At 56.6% G+C, this 20000-nt stretch overlaps 6 protein-coding genes across 6 annotated transcripts in view; 3 read left to right on the forward strand and 3 right to left on the reverse strand.

Annotated features, from left to right (window-relative positions):
* The window catches only part of PTSG_06130 (dynamin 2), a 7313-nt gene extending 6582 nt beyond the window's left edge, over nt 1–731 (reverse strand). Inside the window, exons 1-2 of the mRNA XM_004992964.1 lie at nt 687–731; nt 184–405 (exon numbers count right to left, since the gene is read on the reverse strand). Coding sequence (XP_004993021.1) covers nt 184–339 — 156 coding nt within the window. The 5' untranslated portion in view covers nt 340–405; nt 687–731. The remainder of the gene's footprint in view (nt 1–183; nt 406–686) is intronic.
* Nucleotides 732–832: 101 nt separating this feature from the next.
* On the forward strand, nt 833–3299 carry PTSG_06131 (uncharacterized protein). The gene is made up of 2 exons (XM_004992965.1): nt 833–2983; nt 3018–3299. The coding sequence occupies exon 1, from the start codon at nt 981–983 to the stop codon at nt 2931–2933; it is 1953 nt and encodes a 650-aa protein (XP_004993022.1). The 5' UTR covers nt 833–980; the 3' UTR covers nt 2934–2983; nt 3018–3299.
* A 135-nt stretch (nt 3300–3434) lies between these two features.
* Nucleotides 3435–5049, reverse strand: PTSG_06132 (30S ribosomal protein S18). Its single transcript, XM_004992966.1, has 5 exons — nt 4848–5049; nt 4411–4532; nt 4140–4206; nt 3938–3997; nt 3435–3685 (listed from the first exon to the last, which is right to left on the reverse strand). The coding sequence occupies exons 1-5, from the start codon at nt 5008–5010 to the stop codon at nt 3600–3602; spliced, it is 498 nt and encodes a 165-aa protein (XP_004993023.1). The 5' UTR covers nt 5011–5049; the 3' UTR covers nt 3435–3599.
* Nucleotides 5050–5071: 22 nt separating this feature from the next.
* On the forward strand, nt 5072–6902 carry PTSG_06133 (uncharacterized protein). The gene is made up of 6 exons (XM_004992967.1): nt 5072–5175; nt 5280–5355; nt 5610–5741; nt 5877–6032; nt 6311–6356; nt 6546–6902. The coding sequence occupies exons 1-6, from the start codon at nt 5117–5119 to the stop codon at nt 6731–6733; spliced, it is 657 nt and encodes a 218-aa protein (XP_004993024.1). The 5' UTR covers nt 5072–5116; the 3' UTR covers nt 6734–6902.
* Nucleotides 6903–7001: 99 nt separating this feature from the next.
* On the reverse strand, nt 7002–9048 carry PTSG_06134 (RNA polymerase subunit I; the record flags this gene model as incomplete). The annotated part of the gene is made up of 6 exons (XM_004992968.1): nt 7002–7123; nt 7328–7459; nt 7660–7882; nt 8134–8183; nt 8348–8464; nt 8706–9048. 6 exons carry the CDS (start codon nt 9046–9048, stop codon nt 7002–7004), a joined length of 987 nt encoding a protein of 328 aa, XP_004993025.1.
* A 156-nt stretch (nt 9049–9204) lies between these two features.
* The window catches only part of PTSG_06135 (uncharacterized protein), a gene marked incomplete at both ends in the record, with an annotated part of 12919 nt that continues 2123 nt past the window's right edge, over nt 9205–20000 (forward strand). Inside the window, 35 exons of the mRNA XM_004992969.1 lie at nt 9205–9265; nt 9560–9636; nt 9925–9975; nt 9999–10315; nt 10548–10634; nt 10845–11012; nt 11214–11322; nt 11508–11600; nt 11729–11816; nt 12025–12131; nt 12303–12410; nt 12662–12751; nt 12924–13057; nt 13308–13431; nt 13652–13807; nt 14058–14151; nt 14312–14464; nt 14738–14840; nt 15027–15060; nt 15237–15328; nt 15522–15630; nt 15773–15874; nt 16054–16230; nt 16407–16475; nt 16666–16758; nt 16961–17101; nt 17445–17597; nt 17831–17877; nt 18118–18142; nt 18327–18472; nt 18748–18945; nt 19194–19314; nt 19501–19588; nt 19726–19804; nt 19944–20000. The exon at nt 19944–20000 is cut by the window's right edge and continues 124 nt beyond it. Of these exons, the coding sequence (XP_004993026.1) occupies nt 9205–9265; nt 9560–9636; nt 9925–9975; nt 9999–10315; nt 10548–10634; nt 10845–11012; nt 11214–11322; nt 11508–11600; nt 11729–11816; nt 12025–12131; nt 12303–12410; nt 12662–12751; nt 12924–13057; nt 13308–13431; nt 13652–13807; nt 14058–14151; nt 14312–14464; nt 14738–14840; nt 15027–15060; nt 15237–15328; nt 15522–15630; nt 15773–15874; nt 16054–16230; nt 16407–16475; nt 16666–16758; nt 16961–17101; nt 17445–17597; nt 17831–17877; nt 18118–18142; nt 18327–18472; nt 18748–18945; nt 19194–19314; nt 19501–19588; nt 19726–19804; nt 19944–20000 (3851 nt within the window). The remainder of the gene's footprint in view (nt 9266–9559; nt 9637–9924; nt 9976–9998; nt 10316–10547; nt 10635–10844; nt 11013–11213; nt 11323–11507; nt 11601–11728; nt 11817–12024; nt 12132–12302; nt 12411–12661; nt 12752–12923; nt 13058–13307; nt 13432–13651; nt 13808–14057; nt 14152–14311; nt 14465–14737; nt 14841–15026; nt 15061–15236; nt 15329–15521; nt 15631–15772; nt 15875–16053; nt 16231–16406; nt 16476–16665; nt 16759–16960; nt 17102–17444; nt 17598–17830; nt 17878–18117; nt 18143–18326; nt 18473–18747; nt 18946–19193; nt 19315–19500; nt 19589–19725; nt 19805–19943) is intronic.

Raw genomic sequence — 20000 nt, forward strand, 5'->3', positions numbered from 1 at the left:
GAATAACACACGCACACACGCCACACACACACACACGCACACGCACACGCACACACACACACACACACACACACACACACACACACACACACACACACACGCACGCACGCACGCGCGCAACCTACTCTACTCCCCCCAACCCCCACCCTCCTTCCCAAACACACACAGGACTCACTTGCCCACGAAGTTCTCCAGCACGGAGGATTTGCCGGCAGACTGGCCGCCAACGACAGCAATCTGCGGCAAGTCGATCGGCGCGTCTGTGCCCAGGCCAGAGAAAGCATCCTGCAGCCTGTTGACAATCTCAATCAGGCTCTGCATGCCCTGGTTCGTCGACATGGTGGCGGTCTCAACGGCGAACACGTCTCAAAAACACAAGCAGTTGCGCTACGAGCTTGCTGCTTCCTGCGAATGAAACGGCGAGACACGCAACACAAAGTAAAGCAAGTCGTGGTGGTTGGTGTGTTGTTCGTGTTGTGTATTGTTGTGTATTGTTGTGTGTTGTTGTGCATGCGTGTGTGTGAGTCAAAGCATGGGTTGAACACTACCACCACCAGCACCAGCAACAGCATGCCAGCGACGACAAGAACATCCACGACGACACACCACCACTCTTCCTCCCTCCACGCCCCGTCACCTCACAAACAAAACAACAACAAGCACAAAGCGTCGCGTCTTCCACACACCAGGCAGGCACGGAAAAGTGATGTAAATGGTTCGTAGATTATCGCGCCACACCGAAAATACCTTTTTGTTGCTTTTGATTCGATGTTGTTGCAACGTTCAAAAGTCGCGCGAACACTTCGCTGACTTCCCGCCATTTTCCCGCCAGCAAGCAGCGTCGAACACCAAACACCCGCACACAAACACATACACACAGACCCACGTACACACACACAAACACCCACACACACACCCGCACACACACACACGCACATCTCGCCCTCTCCCTTCCGCCACACATACACACACAGACAGGAATGACGGGCCCTGGCGCTGGCTTCCAGTGGGAATTGGTGGCCGTGCACCTGGAGCATGATCCGCGATCGCTGTTCAAGCTGATGCAGACATGCCACGAGCTGCTGGAGGACATGCCCCTGCGGCTTCCGAAATGGCTGCTGGCGGCCGCGTTCAAGAAGCCCGGCGCCAACAGCGCCTTTGCGCAGCTCGGCGGCGGTGACTGGGAGAGGCAGCGCTTCCTCGTGCACTCGTGGCTCGGCGCGCTGTGGAGCTCCTCCTGCCCTGCCCTGACCACGGTGGACCCGCTCAAGGCCCGCACGCACGTGCGGCTGTTCCTGACCAAGGTGCCGCCAAAAGCCAAGCAGTGGACGCAGGTCCCCAAACCAGCCCAGCTCTCCCTGCAGACGCGCGTGCTGCCGCAAAACTGGGCCGACGTGGAGGCTCTCTTGGCGTCTGTCGTGCAGGGCGGCGGCCAGCTCGGCACGTTGCAGCTCACCATCGCTGGCACCTTCGCCGAACTCACCGTCCCCGCATGCGAGAAGCTCCGCCTGTGCATCTCCGGCACGGTCGACGCCCTCACCGTACAGGGCGCAGACGACATCGTGGTGAACGCCACCGGCAAGAAGCCGGGCTGCGTGAAGGCGTGTACCGTCTCAAACGTGCGCCTGGCCACTGTCGAGCTGCCGCCAACCACCACCAGCCTCTCCTTCCCCACCGGCGTCACGTCTGTCTTTGTCGAGTGCACTGCGCCAGGCCTTGACATCTCCACGCTGCGCAGCGCCGCCTCCGCAAACCTGAGGCTCTCGCAGACCACCGACGTGTCCCCGCTGTCCAGCGTGACGGGCTCCCTGGCCCTGCAAGGTGGCGCGCTGCCTGCTGCGACAGAGGTCACCCTCAACGCCCGCCGCGTTACTTTGCTGAACTGCCCTGCAGTGAAAGGTGCGCTGGTACTCCCCAACGCCACGCACGTTGAGCTGCGCAACCACGCGTGCCGCAGCATCACCTGCAAGCGGCACCTGAACGTGCTCAGGGTGACATACGACGAATTTCTCTACAACCCACCCCTGCCAGTCGTGGTGCCTGTCCTGCCCAGCGCAGAGAAGGTGCACCTGAGCGGGCACCACTTTTGCAACTCGGCCAAGGACATTGCCGCCATCGCCAAGACGTCCACCGACGTGTGCGTGCGCACTTCAGGGGACCCGCGACGCCTGGCGTCTGCTGCCATTCGCGCCAAGAAGGGCAACCTGCACGTGTTCTACGAAGGCCCCTGGGAGCACTTTGGGGTGGTCAAGGGGCTGGAGGGCTCGCGGCTGTTCGTGCCCAACTCCAAGGCGCGCGGGCTGCTGAAGATGGCACCGTGGCTGAAGGAGGTGACGGTGACGTGGAGCAGACTCCGATCCATCGACGTCAGCGCAATGCCGCTGCTGCGCTCGCTCACATGCAAGGGGTCGCCGATGGCCAAGGTGCAGGGGCTGGCCACGCTGCAGCACTTGGAGCGGCTGCACCTCACGTGCGTGTACCTCGACTCTGACACAATCACGTGCAAGGAGGTCACGCTGAGTGACTGCGCCGGGTCCGCGACGGTCAACGACGCTGACGAGGTGGACGTGGTTGAGGGCGAGGGCGTGAGCTTCAAGCTCACAAACGTGAAGCGCCTGCACTACAAGGCGAAGAAGAGCAAGTTCTGTTGGCGTGTGGACATCAAGTCGGCAACCAACGTGGGCACGGTGGAGTACGAAAGCGTCGTTGACCCGCCCATTGCCAACATGCAGGACGTGCAGCACCTTGTTCTCAAGGGATGCGCGCTGACCAAGACGGTGGCGGAGATTGCCGCGCAGGTGCAACAGGTCACCCTGCACAAGTGCACCGCCAAGGACGGCGGTGCAGCCATGCCCAATGGCACGTGGAAGCAGCCACAGCCAACGAACGCCATTGCACCCAGCGTGGCACCAGCCACAGACGTCAAGGCTTGAAACAGTGCTGGTGGACGAGTGTGGAGAGGGGAAACACTGTGTATGTTTAGGTGTTTTCTGAGGGGAAACACTGTGTATGTTTAGGTGTTTTCTGGCTGTATGTGGCTTGTGTTGCTGTTGTTCTTTCCGAGTCCTTGCTCGCCCACTGTTGTTCTTTCTAACTTGCTTCTCACTTCCTGCTGTTCTCTCCCATAAGTGCTCTGCTTTCTTTTTTTTTTTTTTTTCCTTAGCCAACCTTCAAAGCGAACTTGTGCGTGTGCGTGTGCGCGTGTGTATGAACACCTGATCGTCAGTCCGTCTCTGGTGTGTTGTCCCAGAAACGCGTTTGAATGAACCAATTGCGTTGTTTTACTTGCTCGCCATTACCTACATATGCACAAGCGGAGAGGGAGAACGAGAAACTTCGGGGGAGAAACAAAAGCAGACAGAGGAAGAGAAGCAGACGCATAGAGAGCGAGAGAGAGAGACAGACAGAGAGAGAGAGACAGAGAGAGAGAGAGAGAGAGAGAGAGAGAGAGAGAGAGAGAGAGAGACAGACAGACAGACAGACAGAGGGAGAGAGAGAGACAGAGACATACACACACACTCACACACTCACACACGCACAGATACAAACATACACAACCTGACACAGCCACAAACTGATACAGACAGACACACACTGCATTAGCGGCTGCTGGGCACGGGGTGCTTGCCGCCAGAGGTAAAGACGGGGTCCTCGGCGTGGGCACGGTATACGTGCGGCATCAGTCCTGCACACACAAACACACAAACACACACACACACACACACACACACACACACACACACACACACACACACACACACACACACACACACACACACACACACACACACACACAAACGAGGGACAGGAAAGGTAAGCACTGGCGCACATGCACTCTGTGTGTGTGTGTGTGTGTGTGTGTGTGATGAGACGCCGTGCATGTAATGGGTTTGTGCGTGGTAGTCAGGTGCGGAGGAATGCAGGCAAGGGGCCTGACCAAAGTGCCGGCTGCGCTTGATGGCCTTTGCGATCTTGCGTTGTGCTTTGCTACAGAGACCTGTGGATGGGGTAAACACAAGTTGGCGGCACACGTGAGGTGCGTGATGAAAGAGGCAGGAAGCAGGAGGGTAACATTGCAAGCGAAGGAACAAACACATGCATGACAAACACGCGCGAGAAGAACGAGCACGTGCACGCACCTGTGGATGACCGTCGGAGGATTTGTCCCGTCTGTGGAGACACAAACTGTGACAGGAAGCGAACATTCTGCACGCACAAGTACATTACACGTGTGTAAGCTCGAGGAACATCAAGTGTAGCGGCGGTTGCGTAGTCTCATTGCGTGGCCACTCATAAAGAATGCTCACACACGCATGCACATACACACACATGCGCACATACATCTTCACCATAGCTCAACACACATGTGCGCACACGCGCACACACAAGCGCACGCACACACACACGCACCTTGTAGTCAATCTCCTCCTTGTAAGGGCAAGCGGGGCACCCCTGTGTCACCTCGCGCGCCGTTTCTGGAAGGTCGTGGCCACGAGCACCCCTGTTTGGCGTCGCCTCCATCACGGGCGCCCCTGTCGCAGGTGGATGTCGCATGCGGATGGATATGCGTGGGTATCCCGGGTCAACGACCGTGCTTGCCGTCTGCTCACTCCTTCACACGCAACATACAGGCTCACAAGAATGCAAACGCACACACACACACACACAGGCTCACAAGAATGCAAACACACACACATGCAAACACACACAGAGGATCACACACGCACACACACACACACACAGGCTCACACTCACACACACACACATGCAAACACACCACACACACACACACATGCAAACGCACACACACACATGCAAACGCTCACATAAACGGACAGTCGTGGTACCTGTGTGAAGAGGTCTTTGGAATGTGTTGGATGTGCGAGACAAGGCAGCGAGTACACTGGGTGCTGGGCGAGCCAACGCAGCCGTTGCCGACGCCGCTGTGCCAGCTACAGCACCACGGCCAACCATCGCTCGCCTCACAAGCTGCACACACGAGGGCAACATCGCCGTTCTTGTGCTCGTTCTTCTTGGGTGTGGATGAAGAGAATTGATGAATGATTTCACACAACATTCTAGCCAAACAACAACAGCGAAGCACGGGCGAAGCGACATGGCGGAAACACAAACAGTGAACGTGGGTGCGGGCTGGAGCGAGGGCTCACTCTGCAGGTTGGTGGTGTGCTTAAAAGCTTGAAGAGGGCTTGTACGACAGCTGTGTCGATTATACGCATATGCTCACGTTTTGGTGCAACGATTGTGCTTTGTTGTTGCAGCGGCCCTGGCATGATTGTGGATGGCATTCTCAAATCCAAACGCAGATTCGTCGTTGTGGACGGCGACAACCAACGGGTGTGTGTGTGTGTACGCGCTCGTGTGTGTGTGTGTGTGCGTGTACGCGCTCGTGTGTGTGTGTGTGTGTATGTGTGTGTGTGTGTGTGTGTGTGTGTGTGTGTGTGTGTGTGTGTGTGTGTGTGTGTGTGTGTGTGTGTGCTCGTGTGTCAACCCGCGTGTGTGTTCTGTTTCCTTCACCTCCGTTTCTCTCTCTCTGCTTCCCTGTCGCATTCTGCCTCTCTTTTCACACACACACCACACCCACCACACAGCACAGGTACATGCGCTTGGACTTTGAGGTGCAAGGGGCGCTGGAACGCCAGTTTGAGGGCGGCGTGGAAGTAGAAGCGCTCTCCCATGTCACCACCAGAGTCCGCACAGGCCACCTCAACTCATCGTATGTGGTGCGTTTCTCACAGCACAGCTACAGCTCCTTGTTCCTCTCACCCCTCTCCTCTCTGCACACATTGGCCACAAGCATGGTTTGCCTTCTCCTCATTCTTCTGGCACCTCCTCTGTCTCCGCTGCTGCCACTGCAGTCGAAGACGGAGCGGTCGGACCGGGTGTCACAGGACGATGCCAAGAAGCGCATCAGCGCGAGCCAGGCCGCCATGAAGGTGGAGGCAACACGCTTTGCTGACGGCACCGCCTTTCTCGTCCCAGAACGCGTCATCTCCGGCAGTGATCTCCACGTGGTCTGTGCAATTTGTGTGTGTGTGTGTGTGTGTGTGTGTGCAATTTGTGTGTTTTTGTGTGTTTTTGTGTGTTTTTGTGTGTGTGTGTGTTTGTTTGTGTTTGCGATTTGTATGTGCGTCCGCGAGTAAGAGATAGAGAGAACGAGAGAGAGAGAGAGAGAGTGTGTGTGTGTATAATTGCGTTGTCTGCGCCTGTTCAGCGTCAGTGCCAGGTCCGTAGTCTTGCCGCTGCCACACTCATGTTGACTCCAACTCATCTCAATGCTGGCAATCCTCAGGGGGATCACTTCCGCTTCCGCACACATGGCGATTCCTGTTTCATTGGTTAGTCCAGATATCAATTGCACACACGCACACACGCACACTGTATGTGCATGTCGTCCGCTGTGCAGCATTTTTCCGAACCTCCCAACCCCTCTCCTTCTCCACACACCCCCCCTCCCCTCCCTCAACCTCACACAATCCCCTTGTTGTCCTGACCACCGCTGCCCGCGCGCGTGCGCATGTGTGCAGAGTCGCTCGGCGTGGTGGACCGGCTGACAAAGGCGGTGACCAACTTCTCTGGCACGAGCGGCGAGGCAGATGTTGGCGACACGTGGGCAGGCAAGATCATGGCAAACAAGGCAACCAAGGAGTACATTCCTGGTGATGACTTGGAGGGCGTGGACTCGGACGAGTGGGACGACGACGACGACGACTGAGATGTGTGTGTGTGTGTTTGTTTGTTTGTTTGTGTTTCTGCTCGTTTGTCCTGTTTGTATGCTCGTTTGTCCTGTTGACTGACTGATTGTCTTAGCTGAACGTATGTTTACAATGTAAAGAAGCAAGCAAAACAGCAAGTCCTCTCCTGCTCTCTTCCTTGCGCTGTCCCCCCCCCCCAGCCAACAGCCCCGCTTAGCCAACCAGCCCACCACCCCTCTATCCGCCAACCAAATCAACCACCACCAATGACAACCACCACCGCCACCGCTACTCTGTGCCGGTGATGGCGTTGAGTTGATCGAGAAGCCGCGAGCACTTGTCCTTGAGGACGCCCACGGCCTCACACACCAGCACGTCCGGCTCAAGCGCGCCCGTCGACTCAACTTGGACTGCACACGCACAGGGGATTGGGGGGGGTGTTGGTGTTGGTGTTGGTGAGGTGTTCATGGAGAGTGGGGAGGAGCAAAGCGAATGAGCAACGCAGGTGCAGAACAGACGTGCATACACAAAATCGCCAGAGCGAAATCGCACCTCCACAGCACACACACACACACAGACACACACACCCCCCCCCCCGACAGCATAGGACGTACAGATGAAGTGGTTGCGCCTGCGTGTGGTGTGGACGAGCGGTGCGAGGTCGTCGTGGCGCAGATGCTCCCTGCTCATCATGTCCGCACGGCTGTTCACAACCTCTGCCTCACCGTCACGCACCTCAATCACACCTGACACACACGCACGGCGCGCACGTGGGACAAGGCGGACGGAGAGACAAAACAGACAGGCACAAACATGAGACAATGCAAATGGGATGGGATGTGTGTGTTGTGTCCATCATCCACATTGTCATGGTGACGTATAAGCTGCACAATGACAAAAGGCATCACTGACACCACTCTTTAACATGTCACCACCACCACTGTACCGTCTGTGAAGCACTGTTGGAGGCGGTATGCCAGGTCTCCTGTGACGCGCTGCTTGAGGACAATGTGCGGAGCGTTGCGATACGACGCGGTGGCCACGGGGGACCACTTGGCGTGCAGCTTTCCAACGCCCTTTGAGCAGTGCAGCTCCATGGACACGCGCTGGCCCGGGCGCAGCTCAACAATGGGGATGTCCTCGTGTACGGGGCAGATGGCCGTCTTGAACTGAACGCGGGCATGGTGAAGGATACGAGTGAGGGATGTATGGGTGTGTGGGTGAGGTGGGGAGAGACGGAGGATGATGTGTGAGTGAATGGAGGGGAGGGGTGCACGTGCGGATGTGTCGATGGTGTCAATGTGTGGATGTGTGGATAAAATGAGCACACGTACGTGCACACACAACCCACGCACAAACAACGCACAGCCAACGCACAGTCAACGCACGATCAGCAACGCACAACCAACGGTCATCTCACCCGGTCTTTCTGGTTCCCTTTGGGCTGCCACTTGATATCACTGGACATGACTGTTGCCAAACCAGACAGACCAGACAAGATAGTGTGAGTGAGCTGACGCACCCCACATCAGCAACTCCACCAGCAGCAACAAGCAATCTACCAAGCAGTACCCACAAGCAGGACTGCGAATCATATCACGCATTCGCTCACATTCGCTCACACACACACGCACCCATGTGGTTGATGTATTTCTTGTTCTTGTCGGTTTCGCCGGCCTTGGCACCCTCGCGGTGCTTGCACTCCACATCCAGGTCAAACACGAGTGTATTCAAGTCGTTCATCTCGTTGTCTGTGGGTGGGAAGAACCATGCTTCGTGAATAGCAACACTGAGGCGTGTGTCTACTGTACGTGTGTACACTCTACACGCGCGCACAAACACAAACACACACACATGCACAAACACAAATACACAAATACACACACACATGCACACACACATGCACACACACACAAACACAAATACACGCACATGCACACACACACACAAATACACACACGCACATGCACACGCACACACATGCAAACTCACTGTCTTCCTCGAGGGTCCTGAAGCGACGGGCATCCACGGCAAGCGGGATGAGCCCAATGCGGTGCGCCAGCATCTCATCGGGCAAGACGCTGCTGTTGTGATAGATGTAAGCCTGCTCAATGGCCATGGTCGGCACTTCGCTGATGAGGATGCGCCGCACAGCGTTGGCGATGGCGGCATCCACACCAATCATGTCAAACTCCATGTCCATGCCGTCAATGGCCTGCATTTCAATCTTGAACTTCTCCTTGAAGGCCTGGAAGTCGTATGCGTCTTGCGCGTCCGGGTTGCTCGGATGAAGCACATGGTCCCGCGCCATCTCAACGTGCGTTCGTGGATCCATGCCTGGCGGTGTGTGTGTGTGTGTGTGTGTGTGTGTGTGTGTGTGTGTGTGTGTGTGTGTGTGTGTGTGTGTGTGTGTGTGTGTGTGTGTGTGTGTGTGTGTGTGTGTGTGTGTGTGTGTGTGTGTCTGTGTGTCTGTGTGTGCTTTGTGCTGCGCATGTGCTTCGTGTTTGGTGTGAAATGGCAAAAGCGAATTTGCCAACAACAGCAGCACAAAGGTGGGCAAAAAACTGGCACAACAACAACAGCAGTTCCGCAGGTTTGTGTGATGTGCTTGTTGTGCCTGCGGTTGTCTGCGGTTGTCTGTGCTCGTTGATAATGATGATGATGGCGGCGGCCCTGTGCTGCCTTCATCCAACCTGCTCGATGCCACATCACTGCATTTGAGCTGAGCGTGGGCTGGACACCAGGATACCATCATTATAAAGCTTTGCAGTGTGGTGTGCTTGCGCGTATGCCTTGACTCCCTCACTGACTCATTATCTTCTTGTGTGTCTGCTCAACGCCCACAGCAGTATCACCACCAACAGCAGTGTCGCAGTACACAGACCACCATCAGCCGAGCCGGGAACACGCCGAACCATGGACAGTGAGTTGTGTGTATGTGTGTGTTGCTTGTTTGTAAATGGAGCCTTTGTTCTTCGTTTCTGTTTTGTTTGTTCACGCATAGTCAAAACGGCCAGTGCCGCTGTCGAAACAAGTGTGTTCCACATCATGACCACACGCCCCCGATAACAGCCCATTTCATCGCTTCCATCACCCCCACACGCACACACACACACACACACACACACACACACACACACACACACACACACACACACACACACACACACACACACACACACACACACACACACACACACACACACAAAAGGCAAAGCACGGCGGCGCCTGCCATCTGCGCCTGCGACACCAGGAAGCGCCGGTATGCGCTCACGCACCTCACAGCGGCCCGGTGAACCCTCAGCCTCCCCGCGTACCCACACCCGCATGTCCACGGGTGGCACGCCAGTCGTCACCCCGCAGGCAACCCCACTCCGCAACCACCGCACCCCGGCAGCACGCCGCACCCCGCGCCAACCAGGCATCCCCGAAATGCAGCCGCTGAGCCCGGAGTCACCGGTCGGCCGCGGCGCTGGTGCGCGATCACGCATCATTCCCATGGGGAGCACATCGTCATCCGCAGCGGCGATGGAGGAGGGGGATGACGACAAGGAGTCGCAGAACGTCGTCGTGTCCATTCGCGTGCGCCCCTTCAACGACAGGTGACCCGAGAACCCAATTGCTGTGGTGCTCGGGATGCGCTGCGCGGTCATTGCAGTGGCGGATGCTCTTGTGGTTGCCATTAGTGTGCACTTTGCTGTTGGTGTGCACCTAGTCGTTGGTGTGCACCTTGTCGTTGGTGTGCGCTTGTTGCTTTCAACCGAACTGCACCGTCACCATCAACACCACCGCCACCACGCTCAACTCTTAATCACGGCTTGCGGGATGTGATAGGGAGGTGGCTCTCGGCTCTGAGTTGGCGGTCGTTGTCTCTGGCAACAGCGCCACCATCAACAACCCGGAAAAGGGCAAGACGCACACGTGAGTGTGTGTGTGTGTGTGCGTGTGTGTGCGTGGTGTGCGTAGTGTGTGTGTGTGTGTGTGTGCGTGTGTGTGTGTGTGTGCGTGCGTGCGTGCGTGCGTGTGTGCGTGTCGTTCTTTACCGAAGACACGGCTTTGTCTTCTTCCCCTCCCCTTCACACCTCACCACAATCCTTCAACCCTGAACCCCCTCCCCCAACTTACCGCCAGGTTCCACTACGACTACTGCTTCTGGTCACACGACCCACAACACCGCGAGTTTTCGGACCAGTCGCACGTGTACACGCGCATCGGCGTGCCTTTGCTCAACCGATGCATGGAGGGGTACAACTGCTGCCTCTTCGCATACGGCCAGACGGGCTCCGGGAAATCATACAGGTGAAGAACAAAAAAAAATGCTAGGAGTTGGGGCGTCGTCAACAACAAATCGTCTGTGTGTCTGTGTGTGTCTGTGTGTCTGTGTGTCTGTGTATGTGTGTGTGTGTGTGTGTTGATGCAACAGTACTCCTTCCCCTTGCGTGATGAGCACACCACCTCCCTCACTTTACCCCCCCCCCCCCTTCCTTCCGTGCCGTGCAGCATGATGGGCATCCCCGGGGCGGCGGTGTCGCGCTCGTCCGGCAGCAGCGGCGTCATCCCGCGATTCACATTCGAGCTCTTCGACCGCATCGCAGCACTCAACAAACAGGTGATTCTCGCAGTTGTGCGTGTGTGTGTGTGTGTGTGTGTGTGTGTGTGTGTGTGTGTGTGTGTGTGTGTGTGTGTGTGTGTGTGTGTGTGGTGCTCTGAACTGTGTCTGGGTCGCTGCTGTACACAGCACTCCACCCCACCACCACCGTACCCTCACGCCGTCACCACCATGACCACCATCAGGGCAAGTCGTTCAAGGTTGAGATTTCGTACTATGAGATCTACAGCGAGCGCGTGTACGACCTCCTCGCCCCACCAACAAAAGGACGCATGCAGGTGCAGTGCAAATGGAGGGTTTGCAGGCTGTTGGGTTCGCTGGTGATGCACTTGCTTTGTGTTGTGGTTCAATCGACACACTCACCGCCACCACCGCCACCGCCATCACCAACACCAACTCCCACCAGGCGCTGAAGGTTCGGGAGCACCCAATTATGGGCCCATATGTGGACAATCTCAAGACATACGCCGTCATCTCATACCACGACATCGAAGGTGCCGCGTCAGCGTCGCCCTTGCAATCATGGCTGTTGGTGGTGGTATTGCTACGTGCGTCTTCGTTCTTTGCGTGGACTACAGTCGGTTGCTCTCCCTTTCGCCCACACCACGCTTTGCTCTTCCCGTCCTCCACTCCCCTCACCATTCACCACCATCACCACTCATCACCATCACCATCATCACCATCACCATCGTACCACGTCAGGGTGGCTGAACGTCGGCGCAAAGCACCGCGCCACCGCATCCACGAACATGAACGCGACCAGCAGCCGCTCCCACGCCGTCTTCTCCATGGTCGTCACACAGGTCGAGGTGCGTTGCAGTGGCAAAGAGAGGAGGGAAGGGGCGTGGCTCATGGCATGATGGCACTCGGCCACCGTTGGACCCATACACACGCACGCACATGGGCGCGTTCGCTTGCGCGTGCTTGCGCGATTGTGCTGTGTTGACCACCACCAATTGTGTGTGTGTGCGTGCATATAGACGGACGACGAAGGAGAGGAGCACTCGAAGGTGAGCAAAGTCAATCTGGTCGACCTGGCCGGCAGTGAGCGCAGCGACGCAGCAGGAACAACGGGCGTCCGCCTAAGGGTACGTTTGCTGTGTGTGCGTGTGTGTGTGTGTGTGTGTGTGTGTGTGTGTGTGTGTGAGAGAGCTTTGTGTGCGTGTGTGTGTGCGAGTGTGGCTGTTACTTGCTTGCTTTTGCATTCGCATGTATGTGTGCGCGTGCGTAATACATGTGTGGCTTTTGTTGTTGCGTTGTCGCCACCTGCCTGCCATCCCCATCTCAACGCCATCACCGTCATCATCATTGTCAACATTGTTGCTTGGTGCGTGGACAGGAGGGCTCTGCGATCAACAAGTCGCTGCACACGCTCGGAAAAGTCATCTCCCTCCTCGCAGACAAGAGCACATCCAAACAACGCAAGAAGGTAACAAGCGCTTGTTGTGCGATGAAGCAACCCATATTCACACATGCAGGCAAATAACACATGTGCACATACCATCACTGCTGCCATTCACCTCGCCCTTCCCCCTCCCCAAGCCTGTGTCACAACTCACCCGCCGCCACCGCCACCGCCAACGACTTGATGCGGCTGTCAGGTGTTCATCCCGTATCGAGACTCTGTGCTGACGTGGATATTGAAGGAATCACTGGGCGGCAACTCCAAGACCGCCATGCTTGCCACCGTCTCTCCAGCCATGGACAACTACGACGAGAGCCTCAGCACGCTCAGGTACGGATGGCCGTGCTGGCTGCGGTTGAGAGCTGATGTGGATGTGCATGCACGTGTCTGCCTGTGTGCTTGCCCTGGTCTTGTCCGTCCATGTTGCCCGCCCATCTGTTTGTTTGTTCTGGTTTGGTGTACCACCATCCCCTCGACACCAACTCACCACCCTCACACACACACACACACACACACACGCACACACACACACACACACCCTCACGACGACGACCCCAACACCACCTCGCCTGCCCTGCAGATATGCACACCAGGCGCTGAAGATTGTGAATGTGGCGCACGTGAACGAGGATCCAAATATGCGGCTGATTCGCGAGCTGCGCTCCGAGATTGATGCTCTTCGCGCGCAATTCGGCACTCCATCGGTAATGCCGTCGTGGTGGTGATAGAGGTGGTGGAGATGCCATGTGAGGCACGTTGTAGTGGAGAGCATGACACGTGGTGTTGGCGGCGGCGGTGGTGGTGGTGTTGCTTGCCTTGCTCGTGCTCCCCCTCGCCCACCTCGTCTCACTCCCCACCGCATTCAAACACCGCCTGCGCGTGCACTCTTTGTTCCATCACCGTGCATGATTACCGCGTGCCCAGACGAGCTCGCAGGAGGTGGCTGCACTTCGGGACAAGTTGTCGCAGACGCAGGCGCTGATGAACGCCATGAACAGGAGCTGGGAGGAGAAACTGCGCATTGCTGAGAAGACGCGCCAGCAATACGAAAAGCAGCACGAGACACAGGGCGGCGACGAGGTGCGTTGTTGTTGTTGTTGTTGTTGTTGTTGTTGTTGTTGTTGTGTGTGTGTGTGTGCGTATGTGCGTGTGTTTGCAAGTGTGCCTGTGTACCTGTACGTGCGTGTTCGTGTTTGAACATGAGTCACACGTGTATCCCTCACATCTTTTTCGTATTCTCACCTTAAATTTGCTCCACGTTGCATCGTCACAATCCTTTTCGTTACGACACCACGCATTCCCACCTCCGTTCCCACTTTCGCGTGGGCAGAACCTGCAGCACATCGGGAACCAGCAGCCGACGCTGGTGAACCTCAACGAAGACCCGCAGCTGTCCGAAATGCTCGTGTACGGCCTCAAGCGAGGTCAGCACCACACACGCACACGCGCACACACATGTACACAAGTGTGTATGTGTGACGACGTGGATGAGTGGGCTTATTTTTCTTCTCTGTTCTTCATGTCTGACGCGCGCCCCCTGTCAATGTGCCCCTGTGCAATGCATGCAATCCACATGCACTTCAGGCGAGGTGATTGTGGGCAATTCGGAGGATGCGGACGTGAAGCTTGGCGGTGCGCTGGTGCTGCCGCGCCACTGCACCATCACCTGTCACCCGAGCGACGAGTCGTACATCGTGCAGCTCACGCCCGCACAGGACGCCCTCGTCTTTGTCAACGGTGCGCCCGGCCATGTGTCTGTTTGTTTGTTTGTACGTGTGCTTGTTTGCTTGCTCGTTTGTTTGTTTGTTTGTTTGTTTGTTTGTTTGTTTGTTAGTTTGTGCGTGTGTTTGTTTGTTTGTTTGTTTGCTTGTTTGCTTGTTTGTGCGTGTGTGCGTGTGTCTGTGTATGCGTGTGTGAACAGCTGTCAGTTGCGGCCTCGCCTTACCCACCACCACCACCTCCCCATCACTCGCCCATCCGCCACCACCACAAACCGTCTGCCGCTGCCAGGCCATGAAGTCGAGCCACTGACGACGACGGATGTGCACCACGCAGACCGCATCATCTTCGGCAACCACCACTTCTTCCGCCTCAACGTCCCAAGCAAATCCGCGTACGCATTTGATTCTTCGTATTGCCCTCATGGCTGCTGTTGCCATGGCTGTGGGTTTGATTTTCGAGCGTTGTTGTCTCGCGTGCTGCAACCTCTTGTTGACGCTGTTCCCCGTCGCTACTGGCACCCCTTCTTGTTTCATCCCGAGCGCTCACATGTGCAACGCCGGCCCGTGCGCATCAACAGGACGGGGAAACTGCAGCTGGCCAAGGACAAGGCGGTGAGATGTCACAACATGAAAACATGACAAACGGGGCGCACACCGTGCATCCAGTGCAGTTCACTGCCACCCGACACTAACACAAGGACTGCCGTGTTTTACCTCTTTCACATGCCATGCACAACCCATTCACACCTCACCACCGCCCGTTCATCCGTCTTCGCCCCAAATAATAGGCGCAAGAGAAGAACTACCAGTTTGCCAAACAGGAATTTGAGGCCGTGCAAGCGAAGCGGCTGCAGGAACAGCTTGAGCGCGAACGAAAGAGGTCCACAATCCTGCAATGTACATGTTGTGTGTGTGTCTGTCTGTGTGTATGTTGTGTGTGTCTGTTTGTCTGTGTGTGTATGATGGATTGAGTTCATGTTAATCTGTCCGTTCGTGTACATGTGCTGCTCAACGCGCTTTTCCCTTCCATACCTCAACCGCAACCACCGGCATCATCACCGTCATCACCGCAGGGTCCAGTCTGAGCTTGAGGCTGAGCACGAGCAGCAGCGCTCGGAGTACCAGCGGGCGCTGGAGGGCCAGCTTGAAGAACAGCGCAGACGATACGAGGACAAGCTCAAGGTGACCAATGGCGCTTGCAATGGTCGTGGTGGTGGTGGTGATGGTGGTGGTAGTGACTGCCTGTTGCTGCTGCAGTTGCTGCAGTTGCTGCATCACCTCAATTCATATGCGCGTGTGCGCGCGCGCGTGCGTGTGTGTGCAGGAGCTGCAATCTGCGATCAAAAAGACGGACAGCGAGAAGGAGTCACTGCTGAAGAGAGCAGAGGAGGAGGCCCTTCAGCTGCAGCGCGAAGAACGAGAACTCGTCAGTCACCCGCGATGTTGCTGTGTGTGTGTGTGTGCGAGTGTGTGTGTGTGGGTGGGTGTGCGTGGGTGTGTGTATGTGTGTGTGTGTGTGCAAATGTGGCGTCGTGTTTCTGTTCTCACCCTCTTGTCGGCTCACCCCGCCCACAACCACCATCACCATCACCACCACCGTTGCAGGCACAAACGCGTCTGCAGGCGCAGAAGAAGCAGCTTGAGGAAGAGAAGCGAGCGCTTGAGCAGCGGCTGCAAGAGGAGAGCAATCGTGAGCGGCTGCGGTTGGAGGAGAAGAACAAAATCATCGAAGACCTCATGCGCGAGAAGAACACAATCCAGTCCGCAATGGAGGAACTCAAGGTGTGGGGAGAGAGAGAGAGTGTGTGTGTGTGTGTGTGTGAGAGTGGTTGTGTGTGAGTGGTTGTGTGTGAGTGGTTGTGTGTGTGTGGCTGTTGCTTCCTGCCATCGCCCCGGCCTCCGCTTCGCGTCTGCTCCTCATCACTGCCTGCCCGCCCCCTTTGCTCGATGATCAACAGATGAACAACGAACGATACAACGAAGCACGCCTGAACCTCAAGTCCATCGTCTCGCAAAGCGACGCCAGCGTACGTCCCCGAATAACGACATGGACATACACTTGAGCATTCGGTGCTGTCAACGCGTGATGGTGTTGTTCGTGCTTATCGCAAGTATCGCTGCAACTACCTTCATCTCTCCTTCGTCGATGATGTATTCCTTTCGCTGCGTGCATACGTGTGTGCGTGCGTGTTTGTTTTTGTTTGTTTGTTGCCTCAGGATGTGTTCAACGACAACGTGGACCCGCGCACGATTCTGGCGACAATTCAGAGCTTTACAGAAGCAAACAAGATCGCCAAGGACCTCGACCAGGTTTGTGCGTGTGTGTGTGTGTGTGTGTGTGTGTGTGTGTGTGTGTGTGTGTGTGTGTGTGCCATGCAATGCAGCGCGACGGGCACCTGCCGTTCATTTGCCTTTGAGCTCAACCCTTCATGCACTCACGCTACCCTGACCCCCACGCCTAACCCACACCTCTCCTCCCCCACCCCCCTTCTTCCACCCGTCGCTTGCGCAGAACACGATGTTTACGCTGTCGAATGCGCGCGGCACGCCGATGGTGAAGGTGGTGAACACGAGCATGAAGGTTGCCACGCTGTGGAGCGTCGACAAGTACGAGGACAGACTTCGCCAGATGCGCGACCTCTACAGCGAATGGGTCAGTGGCAATAGAGGGGGGGAGTGAGGGATATGCTCGTTTGCACCTGTGCGTGGCTTGTGCTTGTACGTGCGTGTGTGTGTGTGTGTATGTGCCTACGTGTGTGTGTGTGTGCGTGTGTGCGTACATGTGCGTGCGTGTGTGTGTGTGCGTGGGTGAGTGTGCATCTGTGCGTACATGTGCATGTGTATGTGTATGTGTATGTGTATGTGAATGTGTATGTGTATGTGTATGTGTATGTGCGTGCGTTTATTTGCAAGTTGCACGCATGCGGCTGTTTCGTTTCTCCGCACGCCTCACCCCTGCCCATTACTCCCCCCTCCCTCAACTCCATCGGCAACAGGAGTCGACCAAGCGAACACCCGATGGTGCGCGCCAGCTGTACTTTGACTCCAACGACGAGTGGCAGGCCGACGAGCAGGTTGAGGTCTCGCCAACGCTCTCCGATCACGCACAGACTGCAGACTTCTTCGCCTCTGCCCGCGGATCCGCCAGCGTACGCGCAGCTTGCATGTGTGCGTGCGTGCGTGTGTGTGTGTGTGTGTGCGTGTGTGTGTGTGTGTGTGTGTCTGTCTGTCTGTCTGTCTGTCTGTCTGTCTGTCTGTGCGCGTGTGTGTCTGCGTCCCCATCTGCCCTTATCCCCCCTGCTCCTTCGCTTGGGTGTGACCTCTTCCACACGCCATCATCTCACACGTCCAATCATTTTTTTCCTCTTCTCCTCATCCCCAGCGCCGCTCCGGCTCTCTCTCGGACGACAGCCAGCCCGAAAGCGTCTTGTGAGTCACCACACTGCACATTCCCCTCGCTTCTCTTGCCCCTTGTTGTTTCCCTTTTGCTTGCCTCACTCCTGTCCCTTGCGTGCTTGCACGCTTGCATAACGGCATCGTCATCACCATCGTCGGCATTGCTGCATCATCTCATCACATTCCACCGCCTCTGCTCTCCTCCTCCTCCTCATCATCATCATCATCATCATCATCATCATCCTCCTCCTCCTCCTCATCATCACTCCTCAGCTCCCCTCGCACGCCATCAACTCGCGTAAGTGCATCACTGCTCGCCGGAACGTCCGCGTATTCACCATCCTCGACCCCACTCTCACTTGTACTCACACACCCTCACTTACTCACTCACAAACACGCGCTCACGCGCTCACTTACTCACTCACAAACACGCGCTCACGCGCTCACACACTCACAAACACGACGCCACACACCATCACCAGACGAACGGCGTCCGGCTGCGGTCCAAGACGGCGGGACAGCAGCTTGCAGCCGCGCACAGCGCAGAGCCGTCTGCCACTGCCATTTGCTGCCGTTATGTCAGGAACATCACGGCTGCACTTCGATCAGCGGATGTCCGCTTCACACTGTCAGTTGTGATGTTGCTTCCTGCGCTGATGCGGTGGCTGTTTGGTCGCTGAAGCGTGTGAACACGTGTGTGTCTGTCTGTGTGTGTGTGTCTGTCTGTCTGTCTGTCTGTCTGTGTGTGTGTGTGCCTCTGTGTGTGTGTGTGTGTCTGTGCCTGTGTCTCTGTATCTGTGCCCGCCTGACTGCCTGTGTGTGAGTTTCGGCTCTACTCAACCCTTCATATGCCCTCACAAGCTACCACACACACACACATCCAACTCAAATCCTACGCTACAGGACGAACGAGCTGGTGTCATGCCTGTCGTCGCTCAAGGTGGCTGCAGGCGTGCTTCGTGACGGCTATGACAAGCATGCGCAGCAACAGGCGAGCGGGGAGGCGCTGCTCTCGCTCAAGGACACGGGACTGGCCAGGAACGCAACCGTGTCAGCCACCACCGCCATGCACGGCATCGGCTCTGTCGTCCGGAACCTCAGGTTCGTCGTAACAAGGAGAGGAAGGACGATGTGCAGTAGTCTCGTGCACGAGTTCGCTTGACTTTGTTGTGTGTTGCTCTTTATTTGCTCGTCTGTGTCGACGGCTGCTCAATGCATGGCTGCCTTGTCCATAGCCGAAACCCACCGCCTACCTGGGCCGCTGTCTCTTCATCACGCTCGCTGCCCTCACCATCCCTGCATCCTCTTTACTTGCCCTCCACGCACCCCCCCCCCTTCCATTTGCTCAGGGCGCAAGCGGAGACGGGGCCTGTGCTTGAGCTGGCGCAGCAGCTGGGGGCAAAGGCAGAGTCGTGCGCACACAACATTGTCAAGCTGTTCCAGGGCGTCGAGAACGAGATCCCACTCATGGTACTGGCACGTGGTGGTGGTGGTGGTGGTGGTGGTGATAGGTGGTGATCATGATCATGGTGGCGGTGGTGATCATGTTCATGATGAGCAGGTTGCACACAGAGCATGGTGCTAACACCACATGTTCTTCCCTCTTCCCTGCATTCCCATATTCCCTTCCTCCCTTCCTTCCCTTCCTTGGTTCAGGTGACGGCTGGGTACAACGACGCTGTTGGCGACATCACAGCGCTCTCGACACTTGCCGGCGAACTTGCAATCGTCCTTGATCCAAAAGGTGCAGCGCACGTCCTGTTGTGATGCTTGATTGCTTTGGTTGTATTGATCGTGCTGTGTGTTTCGTTCGTGTTTGCTTCCTTGCACCTCCACACCAACGTTGTTGTGTGTGCCTTCGTACGTTTGTTTGCTGTGCAGGCGGGCGCGACGGCGCTGCTGCCGATGATGACGATGACGATGACGAGTATGAGTACGAAGAGGACGACGACGAAGCAAGGTGGACACCTTCACAAGCATCGTGAACTGGCCTCGCTCGCTGTGCACAATGTCTGCCAAGGCTTCCCTGCACACGACGCCATGCGTCACCCTCACACATACACACACACGCACACACACGCATACGCACGTGCACGCAGGGCGCTGATGCCATCACGGCTGGTTGATCTTCCCGCTGGTGGGCGGAACCGGAGCTC

The sequence above is a fragment of the Salpingoeca rosetta genome (genome assembly GCF_000188695.1).
Source record: "Salpingoeca rosetta unplaced genomic scaffold supercont1.14, whole genome shotgun sequence".
In the NCBI taxonomy this organism is placed as follows: Eukaryota; class Choanoflagellata; order Craspedida; family Salpingoecidae; genus Salpingoeca; species Salpingoeca rosetta.

Coding starts and splice junctions, on each gene's coding strand:
- PTSG_06131 (XM_004992965.1), top strand. CDS start 981: ATGACGGGCCCTGGCGCTGGCTTCCAGTGGGAATTGGTGGCCGTGCAC.
- PTSG_06133 (XM_004992967.1), top strand. CDS start 5,117: ATGGCGGAAACACAAACAGTGAACGTGGGTGCGGGCTGGAGCGAGGGC. Junction 5,742..5,876: donor ACCTCAACTCATCGTATGTG/GTGCGTTTCTCA, acceptor CTGCCACTGCAG/TCGAAGACGGAGCGGTCGGA. Junction 6,033..6,310: donor CCGGCAGTGATCTCCACGTG/GTCTGTGCAATT, acceptor GGCAATCCTCAG/GGGGATCACTTCCGCTTCCG.
- PTSG_06132 (XM_004992966.1), bottom strand. CDS start 5,010: ATGTTGCCCTCGTGTGTGCAGCTTGTGAGGCGAGCGATGGTTGGCCGT. Junction 4,207..4,410: donor AGGAGGAGATTGACTACAAG/GTGCGTGTGTGT, acceptor TTGTGCGTGCAG/AATGTTCGCTTCCTGTCACA. Junction 3,998..4,139: donor CCTCCGACGGTCATCCACAG/GTGCGTGCACGT, acceptor CCCCATCCACAG/GTCTCTGTAGCAAAGCACAA.